Genomic DNA, 23,292 nt, shown 5'->3' on the forward strand with positions numbered 1-23,292 from the left:
CATGCTTGTCATTATCGGGAAATATAGAGATGAATATTTCTATATATGAAAAATATTAACTCATTATTAACTTTTTTTCAACCACTTATCCTTTGGGTAATTGATTTACACTTCCCTTCCATACAACTTCTGTTCCCCATGAATAAACTGATCAGGAGCCTACATCTGACTAATAAGTTGTCTTTTTTTCTGTTTTTAATAATTGTGGAAAACCAGCTAAGAATTTTAACAATGTTTCACAATTCTTATCATAAATTTTAAGACAAAATGGTCTTACAAAATAGGACTTGGTCGAATTGTGGTCCCCTGGACCCCTATGGCTGCATTTTGTGAAGTTTTCAGTGTCTGCCATTCATTTTACTGTCTTCAAATTAGATTTACAAGAGAACAATGTCCAAACTGAGCAAAGTACAGTGTACCAAATAGACCTCAATTAACCATAATCAGATTTGATGATCACTTTGTAATTCATCCCTACTCAGAAAGGTTTTGAGAAGTGATAGTCACATTTCTGTAGTAGGAAATGTTTATCTTAAGATTATCCAGTTTAGATATATTTTCAGTGCAGTATAAGAGAATTTCACCTTTGTCATATCTGACCTGCAAAGTTTTGTTGTTGCCACTAGCTTTAGTGATGGATGTACTCTGTAATAGAAATAGCGATAATTTATTAATTATGGACCATGCTATTTCTGACCTAGGAGTTCTTGATCCTGATATTGGGGCATAACGTACTTTTGTTTGCTTCTATGGATGAAGTGGAGGTACATTGTGAGGCAACTTTATATTGGAGCTATGCTTTACATTAAACCTGATCTGGAAATATTTGATATGGACATGTAATGTAGAAGAAGTTTGACTTATTCCTTGTTGCATAACAAGTAATAAAAAGAGAATAAATTCCCTGGTACTGTACGTATTTCAAATTGTCTCTGTCTCGTTATGTAGTCACACCGTCACAGGTACTTTTACGCATGTGCCAAACTGTGTGAAGTTGTTGATTAAGTGTAGGGTTGATGTCAATTTCATTGCGCTGCTAGCAAAAGAGCAGTAGCAAAGTTGAGCAACTATATTGAAATACAACTTTCGGCCTGCACTACCATTATTTCTGAAATGGTGGCTTCAAAAATAAAGTTAGCACCTTCAGCAGAGTGGGGGTGAAACATTGAATATTGTATTTAACCCCATCATTAATCACTGCTTGAAAGTCAGTGATCGAATTTATTAAATAAGAGACTAGGGACATATCCTATAACTATAATTTAACCAAAATGACCCTTACCTACACTCTTTTTACATATTTTAGTTTCTCCCCTGTGACATGAACCATTCCTTACCAAGATGACAGGCAATTGATCTGTTTATGGGATGTTGCCATTCCTGCTCTTGATTCAGCTTCTAGAAATTACTCGCAAGGGCAGAATGTTGCCTTGACTACTAAATACTTTTTAAGGCTTCCTGAGAGGAAGTATCTGTCATCTGCTCAGGACCTTCCTATTCGTTTATTTTTACCTTCCTGTGGGAAAGTACTAGCCATCTCCATCTGCTGCGATCTTGCCCTTCAAATTCACGCTAGTTATTCATATTGTACTGCTGTGTTATCCTTTAAACTGCACTTTAAGTGTGCATGTATACACTGTAATATATATTGCATGTATATCTTTATATATATATATAAAAATCAACTGATTTCTTCCTTTAGGTCAGTATTGATTATACTGATATGCAGTACTGTTCTTTATTGTTTACTAGTTGACATAGAATTGTTTGTGAACTGACATTCACATACATCCTTGTTCACTCCTATATAGACAGCAGACTCCCTTGTCCTGATGTAGTTTTCCTCTTCCATTGCAGAGCTGGTCCTTGTGAAAAACTTGCAATGAGGGAAACTTTTGAAATATTAGCTATATATTTTTAATAAAAATACAACAAATTTACAGCATGGCTATCGGCTATTGAGGTTTATTCAGTAGACATTAACAATAGTGTCTAGTGCTTTAAAATTCTTCCATATATATCACTTGTGTTGCTTGTCAGTGACTATGTTGTTATTTAAAACCTCTAATAGTCGGTAAGAAAAGTACAAAAGACCCTAAGCAGAGGCACTAGGGTCACTGAAAAGGTTTTGGATATATATGGTGTGCTTTCTTTGAACAGATTGTATTTAATGTAACTGTAAATCAAACACAGTAACATTAAACACAAAATAACCTAATATAAGGCACCATTTAAAACCCAATTAGACAAACAGGTGCTTAGCAAATGCTTAGACTGGATTTAAGCTTTGATGTGCCTTGTTCAGAGACTTCCTGTAATCGTTATACTTAAAGTCATAGTCATCCCATCTACTCTGTCACTAATAACAGTGTCACAGAAAGGAAATATAGTTTGACTCAAGTCACAGTGTGTATGTATCACTCCTGAAAAGTAGATTGCAGTTGATACGAAAGGCGTTAATCATAGCTTCCTAAATATTGAAAGTTTTTCAGTTTAAATAAATATCCTTTTTGAATTGGTTATTGACATTATCTGGAAACGTCTATTCTGTTAACTCTTTATCCTCTCTTTCTCTCAAGAAAAAAACAGCCTTTGTCCAAAGGAATGGCTTTTTTTTGTGAGGATTATTCATGACATTGCTTTAAGGTAGATTGGGAAAGATGATTCATTGGAAAATTAAGTCTTTGACTTGTATTTAATCCCTGAGGTCCTTCGGGAGCTCAGAAGATTTCAGGTCCGTACTTGGAAGACTGGTATTTGTTGAGAGATGAACCCATTGAAGGTGGAGCTGAGCAGGTCTTCTCTGTTTGACAGGCACTGCACAATAGTTCTTCTGAGGCTCTTTTTGGTGTTTCTGAACCTGAAACGATGTAAAGTGTTCAGAGTCGTGGCCTGCTGGGCATTTGTTTAAATCTGTGCCAGTTTGTTAGGAGTTGAAAAGTGACGACTTCAGCTGCGATTATGACCACCAATGTCTCCAAACCATATTTCTATTGCAATTAAATTGCAACTATTGCAACTAAATCATGAACTCTCCAGGAGACAGAGTTGCCTTATATATGGCTTGCTAACATTTTATTATCTTGCCCCATAAAGTGTTATTTGCTGCAGCCAATACCACCTACCAAAAGAATTTAGAGCCATATTAAAAAGTAAGTTAATGGTGTTCCATTGCACTGTGCCGATAAATGATAGGCCTTGTTTTCTGAATATACAGTTCTCTACCCAAATTCTCAATATTTTCACATATCATGAAGGAAAGGGTTAGTGGTCCCTCTGTGTGTCTTTCCAGTTGTGAACGCCAAGGCCCTTTTACAGACCAAGAAACCTGATGCTTGTTTAATTTTTTAGACAAGAAATGGTGAGACCTAAAAACATGAGAGAATACATTAAAAATTAATTACTATTATAAAATGCTTATTTTAATAAGGGCCATTTTTAGACACTGTTTTTGGCAGGCTATCAGTACACAGCTCAAAATAAATATTGATATTGCCCATTGAAATTCGGACAGTTACAAGAATGTTTGTCAACTTAATTTAGTTTTGAGCCCATAGCCATCGTTTGAAAGTTAAGTTTGGACATCTGCTTATATTATTATGTGAAAAAGCTATTAATTTCGCTTTGATTAAATTCCCTATCTAGTTTTCCTTTATTATTCTAAATATTGAAACTATATCAGAAATGGGAACTAATTGTACCCCAGCATCTGGTAATCTGAGTTTTGGCTTTTGCCCTGGTATCATATGACTAGAATGATGAATGAAATCTCTCACCTCTGTGACATCTGTGGCTTGTGAAATACACATGAGAGGAGAAATGTAATAAGAATTAAAAATCGTGGGGTATCAGTATTCTCGTATATGAATTGGACCAAGATGCAAATCTTTGATACTTTACAAAGCACATCTGTGTTTCTGTCTGTTGAGCTGGCCTTATGCACCGTGTTTTTTTTGGCTATCTAGTTACAATGGCAAAAAGTCACACTCATTACTTATATTTTTAGATTTAACCAAGGCTCATGTCATGTTGAGCAAGTTGCTTTTTATTATTGACTAAGCAATGGTAAAGATTTTCCACTACAGTATTTTTGCCACTGATCAGGGGAATTTGGTAATGTTTCCTGCTTTAGTTTATAATATCCAAAACTTCAGTCTGTGGTAGCAGTACAAATATAATAATGATAATAATCCTTGCATTTGATATAGCGCCTTATCACGTTTTCGAGACGTCTCAAAGTGCTTCACAGAATATATTATAAAGTGAATCGATAATATATATTTGTGGGCGAACGTGAAATAAAACCATCAATGGCTGTGTGAAGCACTTTATACTGACTGTACTGAGTGTCCACTCTGTATTGCTTCTCCTTACACCTCTTACCTTTTCACACTGTCTCAAAGGAAGAGGAATCAACAGGAGTTGTATCACTTCGGGAGAAATATCAGCACAAAGTAAAATTATTTTCCCCAATTCTGATTTTTGTTGGGTACCAAACAAATACTCCAAAAAAAATCTTATCCAATCTATACTACTCTTGGAAGTTCTAATTATTATAAGTAGAATACATTATGGTCAACATTGAGATGTGAAATGGCTCCACTTGTGAAGCAAACCATAATTCACAGGCATCTTTGCTGGTTGTGAATTAACCAATTCGTTCCATTTAAGGATAGGTTTACACCCGGTGATGACATTTCCTTTTATGTTTTTAAAAACATCTTGTTAGTTAATTTAATAAATAGGTTTAGTGTCTTGAAAGAGTTACACGTAATTTGTCCTCCTTCAGAGACAACATAATTCGCCGTAAAACAAAGACTTAAACATGAGGAATTCCCAAAAGGCTCAACAAGTTTATTGAACGAGCAGCTGACCATACAGAGAAGTTCAGTTCAGGTCTCAGCCACTACATTTGGCCCCATTGTCTTAGATCAAGGAGAGAAAGATCAGCCAGGGCATTGGAGAAGAAAAACAAACCACACGTCCCCAAAAATGAAACCTTTTTTCCTCTTGCAATAGCATTCCTGTACCACTGAATGACTGGCAGCTTTGACAGCTAAAACAGTGGCTGTTGCAATGCAACACCGTGACTGTAATATAAAATGTTTCATTCTGTGGTTTTGTTTCAATAACAGATGAACATACCTCACTCAAGGAGTCAAGCATTTCATTTCATGATCTCTCAGCCTAATTCCTCTGTATCTCACTCTTCAATAAAGACCCTACTCATGGATATGTTGCTCACAAAAGGGATAAAGGCTTGTTTTCAAGCTTGACTGACCTTCCTCTTGAACAACATCAACCTGTAATAATAAGTGTGGAGGAGAGTTTTTCTTGGTAATCTATTGCAAATATATCTCAATAAAATATACAGTAATAATGTCACAGTTAATCCCTCGTATGAACATCACACATCAATTGTGGAGCAGAAAGAAAAATAATCAATGTTCAAGCATATGCTCACACATAAGTATAATTGTGTGTTCTACCAGAGAGTGAATTCAAAGATTTAATTTGTAACATTCATCGTTGGTTTGGAGCTGAACTTGGTCCAACCATTATAAAACATGCCTCGAAAACATTAGCTGATAAAATATGCAACATGTAAAATAGGGATAGACAGGAGAAAACGTTACATTAGCAATAGGTTTCTTATCTGTAGTTTAAAAAATGAATGCATATGATATGACAGAAGAAAAATTAATTATTTTGGGCACCAAATCTTTCAGTTATAGGCTGCTGAAGTGTCCTTTTTTCTCTTGTACTTTGTCATGTGCCAGTTTATTACCTGAACGGATGTGAGTGAATTACCGTGCTTTATTTTACAAGAAAAGAAACTGACACTGAGACAGGCGTGCTTTACATCACCAGATGACAGTGAATTTACGTTTTACCTGATGTGCCCTTTCACCCTTACCATGCTTAGTGAAATGGAGCTCTGTGAAGTTAAGTTGCACTGCTTCCACTGCTAATTTAATTCTCTACACTTCCTTTCTGATAATAATGTTTGCTGAATGTATCTTAGGAATCCTGTAAGAAAATACTTTTTTTTCCCCTCTGAAAACTGAATCTTCTATCACCCAAGCACATTTAGAGAATATGTTCTTTGATATTTGGGAAAACTTTACTGCTCCTTAATCTTGGGGCATGGGATAGTGCAATTGCAGTATGGTTATAAGTGAGGAATGACAGTAAATAAAACACCAGTTTGTAATCCACTGTTCTCCCAAAATAGTATCTTAAAAAGAAAATGTGATCGCTGAAACTAACCTAAAATAGTAAATGAATGAGTTCCCCATGTCTGGAGTTTTTGCATAAAGTTTGTATTTCCGTGGTAAGGCTGCGAATCACAAGTGTTGTCCACCTCACCTGACTGTTCAGCAGCATAAAAAATGTAGTTGGTGCCAAAATTCATCAAATTCCACCACTGGAGATAGATTTCCAAAGCAGCAGAGGGGGAGCTTATTGTTGGCAACAGCTACGAGACTGTAAGTTGCAGAACTTTGCTGTCTTGTTATTGGAATGGGTGAGACAAAGGTGGCATTTTTCACCATTAGGATTAGGAATCCTATAAGGATGTTCTGACTATCAGTGAACTCTCAATTGTCAGTGTTCTTTTAAAAATGAATTTGAATTGACTTCTGTTGAAATCTGCAATAAAATAAATTAATCAGTGAATCCATAACAAAATTATTACCGTGTTATAAACGGGGGTTGCCCTGTACCAATTATAACACATCCCCAGTTTGAAAGGGTTGTGTGAAATCCAAATTCCAGACAATGTTTGAAAACACGTACCACCCAGTCCTCATTGGTCAGAATAAACCTTTATCCATTTGAGATGGATTCAAACCTTTGTTCCAAGAATGAGAAGACATTATTCTAACATTTGAATCCACAGCTCAGATCTGAAGGATCTGTGTTCTAGCCTAAACATGATGAGAAAATAATCAGTTTGTTACTTCATTTTACCCTGATTAAGGTGAAAAGGACCTTGAAAAAATTAGTGTTCAAGGTTAAGACTAGTGAATGATTAAGTGTGTGCTTTCCCATTCAAGGCACAGATTCCACCTGTTAAGATGCTTCACATCATATTTGCAGCTTTTACAGCCACCTCTCACGTTCCATCACTGTCCCAGGCACTGGGCGCAGATTAGTGACCTGTGTTACCGTGTAATTACCATGTCAAGTAAATTGGTGACTGTTATCCGACAGTGGTATTTCTGCATTCCACTGATTAAATCCAGCAGATTAGCTTTGTTGTATTATTTAAGTATCTTCTGGCTCCGATCCCATTTTGTGGAGAAAAAAAGAAAGAAAAACAATACGACTGTCATCCAATTTATTCCATCAGCGTCAATGCTTGGTTTGACTCCTAAAAATTTGTGCGTCATCGGCCGGCATTTCTAAGTATAAATATCATAAATTGTTTTTTAGGAGAATTCTGCTCAGTGATGACATCAGTTTTGACAGACAACAGAACTCTTAATTACCAAGGTGACAATGGGTCGATTAATTTAGATCTAGTATTTTGCCCTGAATTACAGTTTATAGTAAAGGGCTGAGAACAATTCTCATCAATTTAGTGGAATATCTGATTTATTAAACCAATAACATCTATCTGAGATTTTGCTTTTTCATCTTCCTAAGCACATATCCATTTGAACTTGAATATAATAATACATAACAATCCTTAGTTGATATAACACCTTTTACTTAGGGAAGGCATCTTAAAGCACTTGACAGGATATAATGTTAAGATGTAATTACTGTTTGTTGGTGAATAGTAAGGAACACCTTTCCAAAATCTAAAATTCCTTTCCATTATTTAGAATTCTTGATTCAAAAATTACAAATTTTGATTCCAGCATTAAATATTTCCCAACTATTCTGTTTTTCCAGTGCTTAGGAGGTTAATACAGTCGACCATCGCTAAAATTACCTGGAGGCATCAGTACATTATAGATGTCTGTTCACTTTTAAGTAAGAAGAGAAATATTTTTGCTTTGATTGAATCACTGAACAAAGGTTTAAATGGGCTTCAGGACAAAGATTTGAAACTTTTTTTATCTGGAGCTTCTGGAAATCTCTGATCCCAGTGTAATTATGGTCCAAACAGAACATTTCCTGGCAAATTAGGTACATGTATATCAGAATTTGATTGTAAGCAGTAATAAACCCATCAGAACATTTATCTTACACTGGAAACATTAACTATTGATGTTTTTAAAATTTATTTTCAGTCTTGGACTCATAATATTGCAAAGGAGAAGGAATTCCTGAAGAAGTTGGTGAAAGGGCAAGTGATTACAGATTTGACAGCTGGGATTTGAGACGCCTTTTTCCAGACCAAAAGGTTTTGGGGGAAAACAACACAACAGAACAACAGCGGCCTGTGGACTCTTAATGTCCCAACGGGGAGTCAGGATACACCTGTACCAAACTGCAGGGGAGTCTGCACAGCTCTCAACAGAACATTCATCTGTCATCTTGCGTTAACACTAGATAGAAGGGGGAAAGTTGTGCAGATATAGTTCACTGCTCCACTTTAGTGTGCAATGAGAGAAAAGAAAAGACACTGAAAGATGTGCCATAATTACCTCCTGGAGAAAGAAGTCCAACAGGAATGTTGAGGTATTTCTCTTTTATAGCTTGAATGTAAAGACTCACATAAGCTGTGTGTACAAACACTTCTACGTTGTGTTTCATTTTTAATTTAATAATTTTCTTTCTTCTGCCCCAAAAACCATGAGACCGGTGGTTCCGTCCCAGACTTCTCCATTAGTGCTGCTATTTATTTTGGGGGTAGAGGATCTTTTTAAACTTTCTCTAGAAAACGGTCTGTGTAGAACTGAAGCTGTGAAGCGGTTAAAGATGGTCACCCTCTTTTGATCTAAAGCACAGAAAGAAGATCTTCTAATAGCTGAGAATGTTTTGCTATCTCTGGGGCCTGGCTGGTGCGGCCATTACGTGTGCGTGAAATGATCATGAAAAATAGACTATTTCAAACGACTTAAGTAACTGGAACTCATAATAACGCTTCTTTCAAATGCACAGCTTCCCGATCTGGATTCTTGCTTGTAAAGTTTTTATTTTTTTTAATGTTATATAAAAAAGGTCATGGCAGAACGAAGGACAAGTTGTATAGATAACTGTTCCACATGCTTGTCTTGTGCAGCAGTATGATTGATCCGAATCAGTGTTTCTTACTCTAAACCCAATCTTTCAGGAGTATGGAGACCAAGTTTCTCCAGTGGTTGGAACTATTCATTCTTTGCAAGACTGACAAATGAACGGCACAAGGTGGTGTTATCTTATCCATCATTCAGCAAATACTGACAATATGTTATTGGAACAGTCAACTTACATTTCTGCCAGCTGATAATGTTTTTTAAATTCTCATTTTAATACTAAATAAGTGTTTTTTCTTATTGATCATTGGCTGAGTAAACCTTGTTGGTACGGAATGGACGACTCTGGGCGTATATGAAAAAGGAGTCATTGTTTGTTCTGATGCTAATGTGACAAAATGTTTTAGAACTATCCTGTTAAACACATTAGAGGGTTCATGTTTCCAGTCTGCTGGCTTGCCTACCCAGGTTTAAATGTAACTGATACTCGCACACTGGGGATTTCTTGGAAGCATGCTCACCTGTTTGGAAAATTACTCGTCCAGCGTCAATTCCTAACATTTGTTTATTGCTTCCACCAGCATTCACTCTTGCTTCCAGCACACCACACACTCGTTAATTCACAGTTAAGCAAAGCCCACATTTATCTGTTCTCTCCCCTTTAGCAGATTGTTACACTATGACTGTGGAGGAAAAGCATTGTGGGGATGCTGATAGTGCCCTAGACACATAGTAATAACACTCCTTGTGTGTGGCTCCTACTTTGGGAGCTTTACCACCCTGGGATTCAACCAGAATGTTTAATCCACCTTTCAAAAAAATGCTTTTTTCTAAAATGTCTTTTTTTCTTTGTTTTTCCTTCTCTCTCTGTCTCTCTCCCTGGCTCTGCCTTACTCTTTGCTCCCTAATTATTAAACACTAAACCAATCCCAAACATCAATTTTATTTATTCCTTCCTTTGAGATTATTGTTGATGTTTTTATCTGGCCAAACTGATAATGGTCTAACCACAGACTAAAAACTAGAGTCTTTGGGATTTTAGCCTGTTTTTCTAGTCAGTATACTTAGTAGCATTTGTTATTATTCAGTCTCAGCTTCACTATATATTTTTTTAAAATTATTTTTATTTTTTTTAAACCATTTTTGAGTTGCTAAATAAAGCAAGTTGTTACATATCTTCCCCCACCCCCACAACCACCACCACCTACACAAACACTTCACTGTAAACACATACAAAAAGCTGTCTAGTGGGATTTGTTACACTATGACTGCTTTATTTTAGCATCATTAAAGGATACCCGGTAAGGCTTTCCGTGAATGAAGTTCTGACTTTCACCCTAAGTGTAGGAAATTACATATGATATCAGCAACATCCTAAAAGCTTTCCCTCCACCCCCCCCCCCCCCCCCCCACCTGCCACTGAATGTCAGCAAGGACTAAAGTCAGGTAAAATGATGATGGGATATCTTTAATTTGATTAAGCTATTAGCTATATTGAACCTGGAAAGAGGAAAAGGCAACTGGAAGCTCTGACTCTTGAGTAAGATAGCATTGACATGTATTCAATATTTATTTTTATGCATTCAGATTTTATGTATAAAACAACCATGATATAGCAAATTGATGAGCACTAACATAATTGTATTTGTTATCCAGTGGTTCATTCTGTTGAAAATTAAGCTGCCACACAAACAATGTATGTATGTATATGTCCTGCAGATCCATGTACTGCAGATTGGGGGCAAGTTTGTTTTTCTGATTATGGTTTTACTGGCGCCAGTCTGTAACTTTTTAATCACTTCTGAAAGATCTTCCAGGCCCTATCGTACAACCCAACTTATAATTTGATTTCCCCATTTACTTAAACACATGCCAGCCCAGATATAGGACTGAACTTCCCCAGATTTCAATTTTTTTATTGGCCTTGCAGTCATTAAAATGACTATGTAAACTAGTAATAGTAGATAATATATGATCTACTATTTCCCAGTTTACGGAATCTATATCTATATGTGTGTGTGTATATGTATGGAACAAAAACAGAAATTGCTGGGAATACTCATCAGGTCAGGCAGCATCTATGGATAAAGGAAAGTTGAGTCAACGTTTCGGGTCCACGACCCTTCATCAGAACCTGACCTGCTGAGTGTTCCCAGCGACTTCTGTTTTTGTTTCAGATTTCCAACATCTGCAAAAGTATTTTGCATTTTTTATATATATTATGGGATAGAAGTATCCTCCAACCTGATCTTTCTTACACTGAATCCTGTCCTATGCTCCATACCTCATACTCAGCTCAGCTGTGATCCTCTCATATCCACTAAAGTTTGCTCAACCATCCATTTCACATTGATCATCATCAAATCACACAGTGATGTGTTTGAATTTTCCCAGCTCCTGCTGAATTCTGCCCTTCGTACCTTATTATTTGCTGAATGCAGCCACAGCACGCCTTCCCAAACTACACAAGACTACCAAATCTCTTAGAACCCGTCCCGTTCTTGTGCATGTTTTGCCGGTCAACTGTAATGTCATTGGCAAAACCTGGTCAGGGAAAAGCATCTGGTTGCTGGGAAAGGTGGGAAACCACAAAAGAAGCTGAAGTAACTTTAAGAAGTGGGTGTGGAACTATAAAAGCACCGGCACTTTAAAACTTCAGCGGAAAGGAGGGTTAACCCCAATGGTGATGTGGGTAGAGGTGCAGCTTACAGACCTGGAGCTTGTTGGATCATATTTGTCAAATCCCTATTGGGAATGCTAAATAGTTCTGGCTTTCCCATGGTATGGGAGGGTAAAAACAGCTAGGAATATTTGTCATGTTCCCTCTTCAGCCCCTTCCCCGACCATTAGCGCACATGATAGCAGCCATATGAAGAGCAGTAGTCTTGACTGTGACGCCTTCAGCAGTTGACACTTAATAATAATAATACTAATCCTTGGATTTGATACAGCGCCTTATCGCATCTTCGAGACGTCTCAAAGCGCTTCACAGAATATACTGTAAAGTGAATTGACTGTACATTTGTGGGCGAAACTTGCTGTCAGATGTGAACAATGCTTCCAGCAAGCAACAAACTCCCAGCTTGAGGGAATTGGGAAACCAGGAGCATGTGCCAAAGGAGAGAAAACTGGGAAAATAATTTGAAAACTAAAAAAAAAGTTTTTTTTTAAATACTAAACTTCCCTGCCTGGGAGAAACCTCAGTAAATAAGCAATACTTTTGAAAAGGTTAAACGTTGTCGAAAAAAAAATTGTTTGCGATCATTACAAAGGGGTAAATAAATACTGCTCTGACCTCTAACCTGCCCTCCCAACAAAATTCGTGAGAGCAGGTGTTCCATTCATGCCTGTCGATGGAAATTATAGCCAGCATAGGTATGTCCAGAAATAAATAAAACATTTTAATTTGTCACATTTAATTCCCAACTGTTAAACTCAGCTTTAAGGACCCAGCAAAAACACTTGAGATGTTTATATTTGCTATAACGTTTCCAGTCACGAGATGTTTCTGGCATTAAAAGCTATTTAGCTTTGATATGTGCAAGTCATGATTACCTTTGATTCTGTCCACTTAAAAATCCAATGCACACTTTTTTAGAATTGTCATCACAGGTGATGTAATTGTTTGTATTTGACGGACCAACGATTTCATGTTTTGATGAGGTTCAGATTAAGAAATTGATGTTGCACTGAGTGACGACTGCATCAGCTCTCTGGATACGTGCTCTATAACCAGTGTGTATGATGATGTCTCGAAGAAAGATTTACAGTGAGCAGATCTGGGTCATTCTGATGAATCTGATGTATTGGGCCTCTTTAGCAACATCAGTTGCATAACCGTTAACTCCCACATGGCCTGTTATGACAGTACTACATGCTCTTTAGTAAAGAGATTCTCATCATAAATTACATTAGCAACACCACATCTGTCATTTATACTAGCTGTTTCTATTATTTTTACCCCTCCTCCAAGAGTAAAGAGCCTTACCGCTTCCCTAGTCCATCCCATTTGTATTGGAACATGGCAGAGACTCAAGGGCAACCCTGTTCAGCAACAATTTATAGTAAGATAGCATCTGGTAGTGAGCTGGTAAAACCCTAGCCTCAATGATGTTATGCTCCCTTTTAGTGGTACTATGACATGGATTTTAAACCAGGAACACAAGAATTTCCTATTTATTAATGATGACAACCATACAGATCATGTGAAATTGGTGATTCCTGCTTCTTTTGTGAAAGATACAGGATATAGTATGTTAATATATAACTTAAATAGTATGTAGGTAGTATATAACTTAAATCGTATGTTCGTTCTTTCATATCAGTGAGAGGCGATGTATTATCTCTCAGCCCATTTAGGGTATATTTTAAATAGAAAATATATTCAACCTGTATATCAACATATACTTCGATGCTGAACTCACTGAGTTGGGTCATTCCAGTAAAGATTCTAGTTTAATCCATTCTCGCCATGTAAGCTTTTAAAATGACTATTTAAATTCCCAGGATGGTTCAGGACGAAGGTAACCCTTCCAAACTGAAGGCAAAAGGGAAGCAATTCCCACTCAAATATGCTCCCATTTTATTTTGATGTTGTGAAACCTGGTGGCTGTAGTCAACACGCCACAGCCATTTCACTAACAGACATCTGTTGCTGAGGTTTGACATAATCATTTGGAAATATGCAGCACACCTGTTATCACACTCCATGGTGCAGACTTTGGTGCTCCAATGAAATGCATTACTGCACTGTTTTCTTTTTAAACAAATTCAATGTTCTCTTCACCAAGTTCCTACCTTCAGCCAATAGGATTATAACCTTAATCAGTCAACAAGAGCTGGACGTTGAAGCCCTGCTGATCTTGCCGAGTTACTCCTTATTGGTCTCGCTCCCTGTCTACAGTGGTCTTCATAGATTAGAAAAAGATATATTTCATGGTGAGTTAAAATTTGCAATTTAAAAATGCCCAGTTTTCTCTCTCTCTATGTGTGTGGTACTTAGCAGGAACTAGACGGAAACTTAAAAAAGGCAGTAAGTGCTACTAAGTACTACAGTGGGATCAAACTTGTTGACCTCCCAGGTAGTCATTGTGGATTGATTGGATATTTCCAGTGCTTCCTGTAATGTGAAACTTAAATCTCGAAAATGCAACTTGGAAATAAAATCAATATTTGTGCCACTCCTTAAGAAATTGTCCCACCTGCCCCAAACCTTTCCCGACTAGTTTGGGAGTGTGAGGATACATAAGAAGAAATGCATTGCTCTTCAGTTCTGAGATTGAGTGAAGAACCTAAACACCATGTTTAATGATATTTGGTGCAGATGGAATCAAGTGTCAGCAGAATAATTGTGCATTGGCAGCACTGGAGGACTCATCAGTTTAGAATTGTTTCATTATGTAAGAAAGCACTTTGTACTGCCAATTTGAAGCTATTGAATATTAAGGATTAATTACGTAATATCAAATAGTCTTTCTGAGACTAAGATACCAATTGAGGCCTATTTTGTTCTGAAGGATACTTTGGAAAATGACTGGGTCTAATCCAGAATTTAGGGTACACTATTTTCTTATTTCCCTAACCATTTTCTTAAACACTTAAAGAATATATATCACAGTGCTGAGGACTCCAGGGATAATACCTTAAGGGAGTGCGCTGTCAGTGTGTTTTTGGATTGACGTCAGAATAGTTGCAAATGGTTACTCATATAAAGCTCATAAATCAGAAGACTTACCGGTGAACACATTCAATGAAACTGTGCAATCTTGTTACTTTGTGCCGGGTTAAATGAAAACAATTGGAATGGACCTGTTTAAACTTTTCTCCATTGAGCTTTTCCTGAATGCAATTGTGTGTAAACAGAAATACTGTATATTACTGAGATTGAGTATACTGTGTGACTTTTTGGTGCATAGTCCTATCGCTGCTGGAACTGTATGTTCGTGACAGTTTGAAATGGATGTAGCTGTGTGGGAGCCTATTTGTGGTTCATATCAATAAGCGTGACAGCAGTTTTCACTTGGCACTTCTTAGTACTTTTAATATGTTGTTGAGCTTTTCAACACCAGCAATCAATTAGAAATTTATTGAAGTCAATACTGATTACCTTATCGAGGACAATTAACTTTAACTAAGCCGGTACAGCTTGTGAGGCTTCATTTACATCAATTGGTTCATGAATTACAATCTAAACTCTGCTTTTCTGTTTAAAGTAAAGGATAACAATGCTTCAGAACTGAAAGTTTCTGAGCTCTGGATCCAGCAGTGTCAACGTAATGAAAATATGAAAAAAATGAACGAGAATAAGAATAGAACGAGTTCTAGTTAATTGAATTTTAAATCCTTGGGTAAAACTCACCAGACAACTTTTGCCAGTTCTTTACTCAGATATCAGAAGCTCTTCTTTAATGATGGATTAACACTGAGGAATAACACTAACACTAAAGGACTGTAAAGTGTTTAGAAATATAACCCAAAGAAAACAAAGTACAAAGCGAGATGTAGCAAATGTTTATGAAAAATATATTTTAAATGGGATACGAAATGTAAATTATAACTATGGCAAAAAGGTGCTTCTCTCCTGATCTAAAGAGTGAACCAACAATAGTTGGCTGATTACCAGCACATTTTAATACCAGTAAAGTTAAAATTCCCTTGAACATAAGTGATAGGTAAATGCACCGTCTACCCTCTCCTGTATTGCACCAGCACAATATTACCACACTGTTACCCTGGACCCTTCAGGTTGATCATATTCAATTCCCAAAATGTAGTATCTTTTGATTCATAAATGTTAACTTCAAAATAAACCAAGAACTCAATTCCTTTGAGAACAACAACAATAACTTGCATTTATGTAGTGCCCCTCACGCAGGTTAATGTCCCAGAAAACTGTCAGTGACAGGAACCCTTTTGCTTCCACTTTTGAATTGAATCATTTGTATTCAGCAGCGAAGATGGGGATTGTTTATATTTTTAAATGAATGAGCGGAATAGAGTTGCAGGCAAGTACTGTTTCCTGAGTGTAGCTACAAAGTAACGTGATCAACCAAATCAAAGAACGTGTAGATAACTATTTCCAGTTGTTTTCCCATTGGCCTTCAACTGAGATACAATGAAAACTGGAGTTTATCTTTAAAATATTCACCCTGAGGTATTCCTACCATTGCTTCTTAAAATCTTGCAGGAGTCGTAGTGAGTGTTAAGGTGCCTTCCTGCATCTTATTTCCTTCCCACTCTCTCTCTGCTGTCATATTGACTAAAGTAACCTTTATATTTCAATGATTATCCTCCATTGTAGATGGTGTTAGAAAGTTATGGGCTACCAATTAATTAAAAATATTGCTCAATAGAAAAGTGTATTGTTTTTACAAACCCTTAAAGGCACATTCGTGCAAACCCTTTCAAGACAGCATTAACCTTTAGACTTCCAGCAAGTCTATGTTCAGCTCATTGGGCTGTTTTACTAGTAATTAAGATGCTCAATCCGGATATCTTTATAATTAATATTAATTCCAATCCACTATAATAATGCAAAACACAATTGAAAAAGAATTACTGTATTTTTTAAAACTATCTGTCGCTATTCCCTTCTATTTTCTCTTCTTCCCTATATCTTTACTGTATGCGCTTTGTTTTGCCTATATTATTTTCAGCCTTCCCGTGTGCTTATTTAAACGACAGGTTACATTGTAAAGGGCCTTTCACGTTGGGAGGACGTCCTAAAGCATTGAACATATATTAACTGTTTCTAAAACTGTTTCTAATGTTAGAATCTTCACTGTCCACTGACCAAAAGGGCAAAAACTTTTTAAAAAAGTAATTTTTCAGCCAATAAAAAGCAAAAGGTTGATTTTGACCAGGTTACATTATACAGATGCCCCTGTCAATATCTGATACAATTTTCACATCAGGAAGAGGAGATGAGAGCCACAAACGTGTAACCAGCTTAGCAGCTTCCCTACCCTTGAGTTCCTGCACAGGTAAACATATCTGGGAGCTTGTGAGGGTAAACATAAAGTTAGGGAGCATCTGAGAGCAATAAAAAAAACTGATTTAAAAAATAAAAGTAGAATAATCAACAGTGAATTTCTAGCAAGGTGTCCAGTCTCTCACATTTCTGCTGCCTCTAGAAGTGTATAAGTATATGTGTACAAATATTCATAGGATTCAGGATTTGTTACATTAGAGGATCATTGCAATAAGCTGGAAAAGGGGAATTTTAGTACAATAAAATGTTGGAAATAAACCTTCATGCTGAAAAGTAGATAATTTTTTTAAAATATGAAGCGAGTTATCTCCATAGCAATAATTAGGAGCATGGAGCTGCGTATGATACAGAGCTTGCAGTGCAAGAGACAATATATAATGTTGCTTACAAATATATATGTATGTATAACAAATATAAATATCCGATGAAAGGGGATTTCCACCACTTTTGTGCATTGTGGTGCCTATGTTCAATTTTCTCCATTTTAGATTGGTTTAACCCTCAACTTTCCACATTATTGACTGCCCCAATTATAGCTGCAAAGAATTGGAACAATTTATGAACCTTGAACTTCAGATTTAGATTTAATTCTTTGAGTCCCATCTGAATCTATTCAGAACCAAATTCTCAATTTGATGTATGATGATGACGAGAAAATAAAACACGTTTGGATAAATGGAAGCTCACTGTTTCCTCCCCCCACCACACACACCTGACAACACTAGTGTCTCCACTATTTTTGTGGGTCTAGAGACCAAGTGAAAACTGTCCGTTATGTTAAACAATGACAACTTAGTGTTCCAGTCACCTTATATTTGTTTTAGTGACAAAACTACATGTTTTTTTTATTTCAGAAATGCAAGTACAAATGTTTCTTAATTTCAATTCTTTTTTCTTATTTTATATTTACACCTGTTTGTATACCCTGGTTTGTATTGCATTGCGTTTCTTTACAAAGGACAGCATTATTTTGGCTCCTCAAGCCAGATTAAATGTAAATGATTATGTATGTGATGTCACTGAGGCAATAAACCTATCTGATAATGTTTTGGAGTGTCTTATTTTCTTTGAAATGTGCTTTTTTGTTGCTTTTTCCCCCCTGGTTTGTGCAGGTTTTGAATTTATGATGTCGGTGAAACCAGTGGATTCGAGGATGTGATCTTAATTAATGTAAACATTGCCATTAGGCTAAATTTTTCATTCTCAAACAAAATTTCTTGGATCTGCTTCCCAGATAATGTCCATGGCTACTTTCCACTGCTTGAAAACATCCAAATGGTTAATTTCTCATGGCCTTTCTCTGCAGCTGTATTTCGCTTTTATGCTTGCAATAAAAGCATGTTGTGGAGGGTCAATTCGCTGTTTCCAAATATGGAATTGCATTGCATGGCAAGGTAATTGTTCAATTTTTTTCACTCGAGTTTATACATGATCCAGAACACAGAGATCACACTTGTCAGGGCTTCGAGAGAAACATTCTTCCCAGCTGTATTTGGGATTTTGCCCTGACAACTGACCGATTGGGAGAGATAAACAGACCCTTACTGTGATGGGAAGTGACCTTTCCACTTCAACACAGTAATAAGAGATAATTGTCTTTTAAGCTTGCTTTTAGAAGGAGTGTATAATTGCATGTGGAAATTACATCATACTCTTATGAGAAATAGACTGCTTTTCCATCTTACCCACCTATGACCCTGACCATGAAACTCAGTTGTTAGTTATTTCATTATGAATTTCCTTCCAACTTGGTGTTACATTTGTACCTGACTCAACACATGAAGAAGGTTGGATCTGATTTTAAAAAAAGATTGTCTATTATTTGATTAGAAGAGTGAGTGAAGAGTCTGATTCCAGCCTTGGTGTATTCTGCAAAATTAATAGCAACTCTTCAAAAGTGCTTAATTTATAGCCTTATTAACACTATATATATGCAATGATAATAATATCTGTGAGTCGAATATTCTTGCCCTCTATTATTGATATTTTAAAACAATAATGCATGTTGTGGCTATGATCTGCTGAAACTTTCTAATTTGATAGGGTCAATGGTCGAACAATTTGGAACACAAAATTGCTGTAGTAGTATGTATAATGTTAAATTATCTGATGATTTAACTGGAAGAAAAATATCTGATAATACAGTATATTTATTATACGTTGCAAGTCTGTCAATAACATTACCCAACCTCTTTAAACAAAAAATAACACCATATTGGTTTAAAAAAAATCATTAAAATTCACTACTTTCGACTACATTATCTATTATCTATTACTGAGGGATCTCCTTGAATGAAAGCATGGAGTTGGTGGTGATATGGAAAAATTAACTCATCAGGGTTGTTTCTAAAGGATTATTCAATAAAATATGATGAACTACAGGATGACCAAAAAGTCTTATTTTTCAGCTCCCCTATTATCTAAAAAATCATTTTTTCAAGACTAATGGAATCACGACTTTTTAGTTATCCTGTATTTCACTGTGGTGATTCAGACAGTGTAGAAACACCCTGTATTTCAGGTGGTTATGTTATTTCCCCGGTTACATCATTGAACCCTCAAGTATGTGATCTCATTACTGGATTTGTTTAATAAATTATTGGCAAGTAATGTTTTACAGGAATTTAATCTACATTCCGTCACTGGCAAATTACACTTCTGTATATTAAAAAGGCTGTATTTTGTTAGAGTTTGATTGACAACCGTCAATTATTCACGTTTCACCGTAGGTAATGGAAATGTCAGACTGGTACAGCAAGAAGTGTTTTTCTTTAACTGAGGTTAAAGCATGTGGTTAGTGCAATGTAAAGAGAAAATTCACTGTGCATCTAACCTGTCCTGTAATTGATGGAATGGTGGGGAGAGAGTGCAGCTTGCACCTGCATCACACTACATTACACCAATCATAACAACAACTTGCACTTACGTAGTGCCCTCCACGCAGGGTAGCTTCTTAGAGTGCTTGATGTTGATGCTTCATGTTGATATCTGGTGAAAAGTGAAATATGGATTTCCAGCACTGCTATCTTTTACTTAACAGAGCATCAAATAATAGGAATGTTGTAGATTAACACTTCTTATTCCATACCATTGAATTGCAGTCTCACTCTACTCAAGTTCTGGATCTCATCACCAGGTCATTCTCAAACAGACAATCTAGTTCTGGGTTAATTTAATTAGACTGAATATTAACTGAATAGGATTTCTTGAGAAACAAAGTGAATTGATACAACGAGATGAAGTGGGTACAGATGAAAGACAGAAGGTGAGCACACCTGAACACGGACTGCTTAAGGCCGCAGATCATTCCTCATTTTATACCAAGGTTAGTTTTTATTTAAATTAATTCATGTTAAAAATATGACATTATGAACAGCCTAACTCCTGGCATTTCTTAAGGTCAAAGCTGTAGGAAAGGAACTTCATTGAGCGAAATGTCACCCAAGACAATCTTGTAGACAGCTGGGTTAAAGAACAGTTATAGAGAAGAGATGTTCACCTGAAAGCTGGAAATCAAATCAAAATAAGTACCGCATCAAATGTAGCCAGTGGGGTTGGAGTGTTGAATTAAAGACCTCTTACAGAACAGAATAAATTGTCTTGGAATATGACAATTGGATAAACATTATATAGAGAAAGGAGGCCTGTTTGAAAAGATTGCAGATATGCAGTCAAAACTAATATCCAACAATTTGAAGGTGATTAAGATGGATCTAATGTCAGATCAAATCCTGTCTAATGTTAAAACGTTCAATAAAGAACACCACCTCAATCAATATATATTGTGTATGTACAAGGTTCATGGCAGTGGCAGAAAATCGAACCTCAGTTAATGAGAGCCTTTTCTGATTTATCAAATTCTGCCGGCAAGGTTTACAAGAGTTCTAATGCACCAAATCCTACAACATTGAAACAAAACATTTGATCTCCGTCTGTGTGTTGTTTCTTTAAAAAAAAACACATCTCTAATGCATATTAATCGGTCCAAATTTAAAAAAAAATTAATTCTGGTTATTCATTTGTAGGGTAATTGCAATTTGCAGGACAATATCATGTAATACCGAACAACCTATTTATATATTTTTTAAAAAGCGGTGCAGTGTCCAATTACTGTCAATAGAGGTCCTTAGCACACCTAATTTGTATTGAAGAACCAATAACTAATAAAAGTTAATTGTGAATACAGTAGGTTCTATCAAATATTATTTAATCGAAGCAGTAAGATCACAGTTTGTTTGCAAGATTCATGGAACGAAGCGATGAATTAGTCATAAAAGACAGTTGAGGTTAATCAAAAATGTATACTGGAGGAATACGACAATAGAACAGCAGATTGCAGCCCATTGGGATGTTGCTTTTATTCGAGTTGGCAGTTAAGAGTGTGTTACAAAGAGCAAACAATTTTAGAGCATGCATAAGAAAGCCATATCCAGGAGTTAGCAGTCATCTGTGCTAAAAACTGATTTTGCACAAGGCTCAACAATATTAACAGTAAGTATTAGTTTGAGCACTTGTGAAGAAAAAGTAAGCAGTTTATGCTGACTACTAAATCTTTGGTTAAGCCACAGTTACGAGTGTTGTGTACAGTTTGGGGAGAAGCCTTCTACAAAGGATATCAGAACCATGGAGAGGGTGCAGCATCCATTCATTGGGATGATAACTGGGATAAACATATTGTTATGATGGAAGGTTTAAAAACTGGTCTGCATTCATTGGAGCAGAGAAGATCAAAGAGGGGATCTAATCGAATAAAGTTAGGAAAGAGTTTGAGGAGATAACATATTGAAAGATTATTTCCATTAGTTGGTCAATCGGTAACAAGGGGACAATAATTGAAAATTCTCCCTGTAAACCTGAAGGTGGAGGGTATTTTACACAAAGGATTAGTATTATTATTATTATTATTATTAGCAATGTGCAAATGTGTTCCAAACTTTGGTCATGGGAGAATGTAAATATGCTTCGATGTACTTGGATCTTTGGCTGGGTTTCTGGATAGGTCGGTTTTGATCTCTGGATGCAAGGGTATTATCTGGGCTCTGGTGAAAGGATATTTGCCTGGAGCCATATATTATCGGATTGGTGTTTTATATTTAGAATTACGTTCACGATTTACGATCATTGTAATGCAAGAAGCAGCGATAAAGGGTGAGCTGCAGAGAAGGTAATTCCAGGGGTCAATCTTGTGTGGTGTGGCTGCAGAACTAACTTCCACTTGCACGTGGATTAAATTCAGTGGCAGTACATGGGTGTTTTTTTTTGTTATCTCGGTCGATAGTTTTTACATGTGAATTAAATGGAGGGCATCTCACAGAGTGACTGGAACATTTCTATCTTCACATTAAACCCTTCGGTTTAATTCCATGGTCCAAAACCCATTTGCTGACACAAGACTAAAAATCACCCAAACAATATTGTTAAGTTCGAATAAAACTGACTGGTACTCAGACTGTTTCCCCCCCACACACATAACCCTTCAAATCTGGTGATATCCGATGGGGCATTTTAATTAATAAAATGTTGTTTTTTTGGGGGGGAATAACGATATCATAGAATAGGCACTTCAGAAGTCTGCACTTTGCAATTAAAGTGTGTTGTGCAAACAAAAAGGGGGATAGATGGTGTGCTTAAGCTTTTTTTTTAGTGCAATTTGTTAAGGGTGAATAGACAGAGGACACGAATTGGATGCACAGCCCCTGTCTACTTAACCAGGCGAGCAGTTAATGTTCAGCCCCGTTTTGGTTTTGTTTCTCTTCTGACTTCGCTCAGTGAAAAGTAATTGGTTCCAACGAGTCAGTAAAAGCAGTTTACTTGCAGGTCGCTGCCTTTAATCCAGAGGAAACGTTTCGGTTTATTGCTTGTGCACTGTGTTTCAGGTTGGAGTTGGACAGAATGCCTTCCAGTCAGCTGGAAGGTGCTGTTTGCACACTTTCTCCATCACTGCCACACGAATACAGGGACTTGTGGTGAATCAGAACTTGTGTCAACCTCCCAGGGGCTGCTCACACTCACCCTTACACACACACACACACACACACACACGTCCACTCAAGGCTTATATAACAGTTGCATTGCCAAACTATTGACGAAAATGCATAGTGAGGAAAGATCTGGAGTGCGATTGAAATGAGCTTTTGTTTTTTGTAAAAAGAAAGAGAACTAAAAAGGATG

General features: G+C 36.6%; 1 protein-coding gene across 1 annotated transcript in view; it reads left to right on the top strand.

Moving 5' to 3' along the window:
• Positions 1–10,509, top strand: part of st3gal3a (ST3 beta-galactoside alpha-2,3-sialyltransferase 3a) — a 94,312-nt gene extending 83,803 nt beyond the window's left edge. The window contains exon 11 of the mRNA XM_007887057.2: positions 8,244–10,509. Coding sequence (XP_007885248.1) covers positions 8,244–8,333 — 90 coding nt within the window. The 3' untranslated portion in view covers positions 8,334–10,509. The remainder of the gene's footprint in view (positions 1–8,243) is intronic.
• Positions 10,510–23,292: the final 12,783 nt, after the last annotated feature.

Source organism: Callorhinchus milii, unplaced genomic scaffold (genome assembly GCF_018977255.1).
Source record: "Callorhinchus milii isolate IMCB2004 unplaced genomic scaffold, IMCB_Cmil_1.0 Scaffold5, whole genome shotgun sequence".
Taxonomy (NCBI): Eukaryota; Metazoa; Chordata; class Chondrichthyes; order Chimaeriformes; family Callorhinchidae; genus Callorhinchus; species Callorhinchus milii.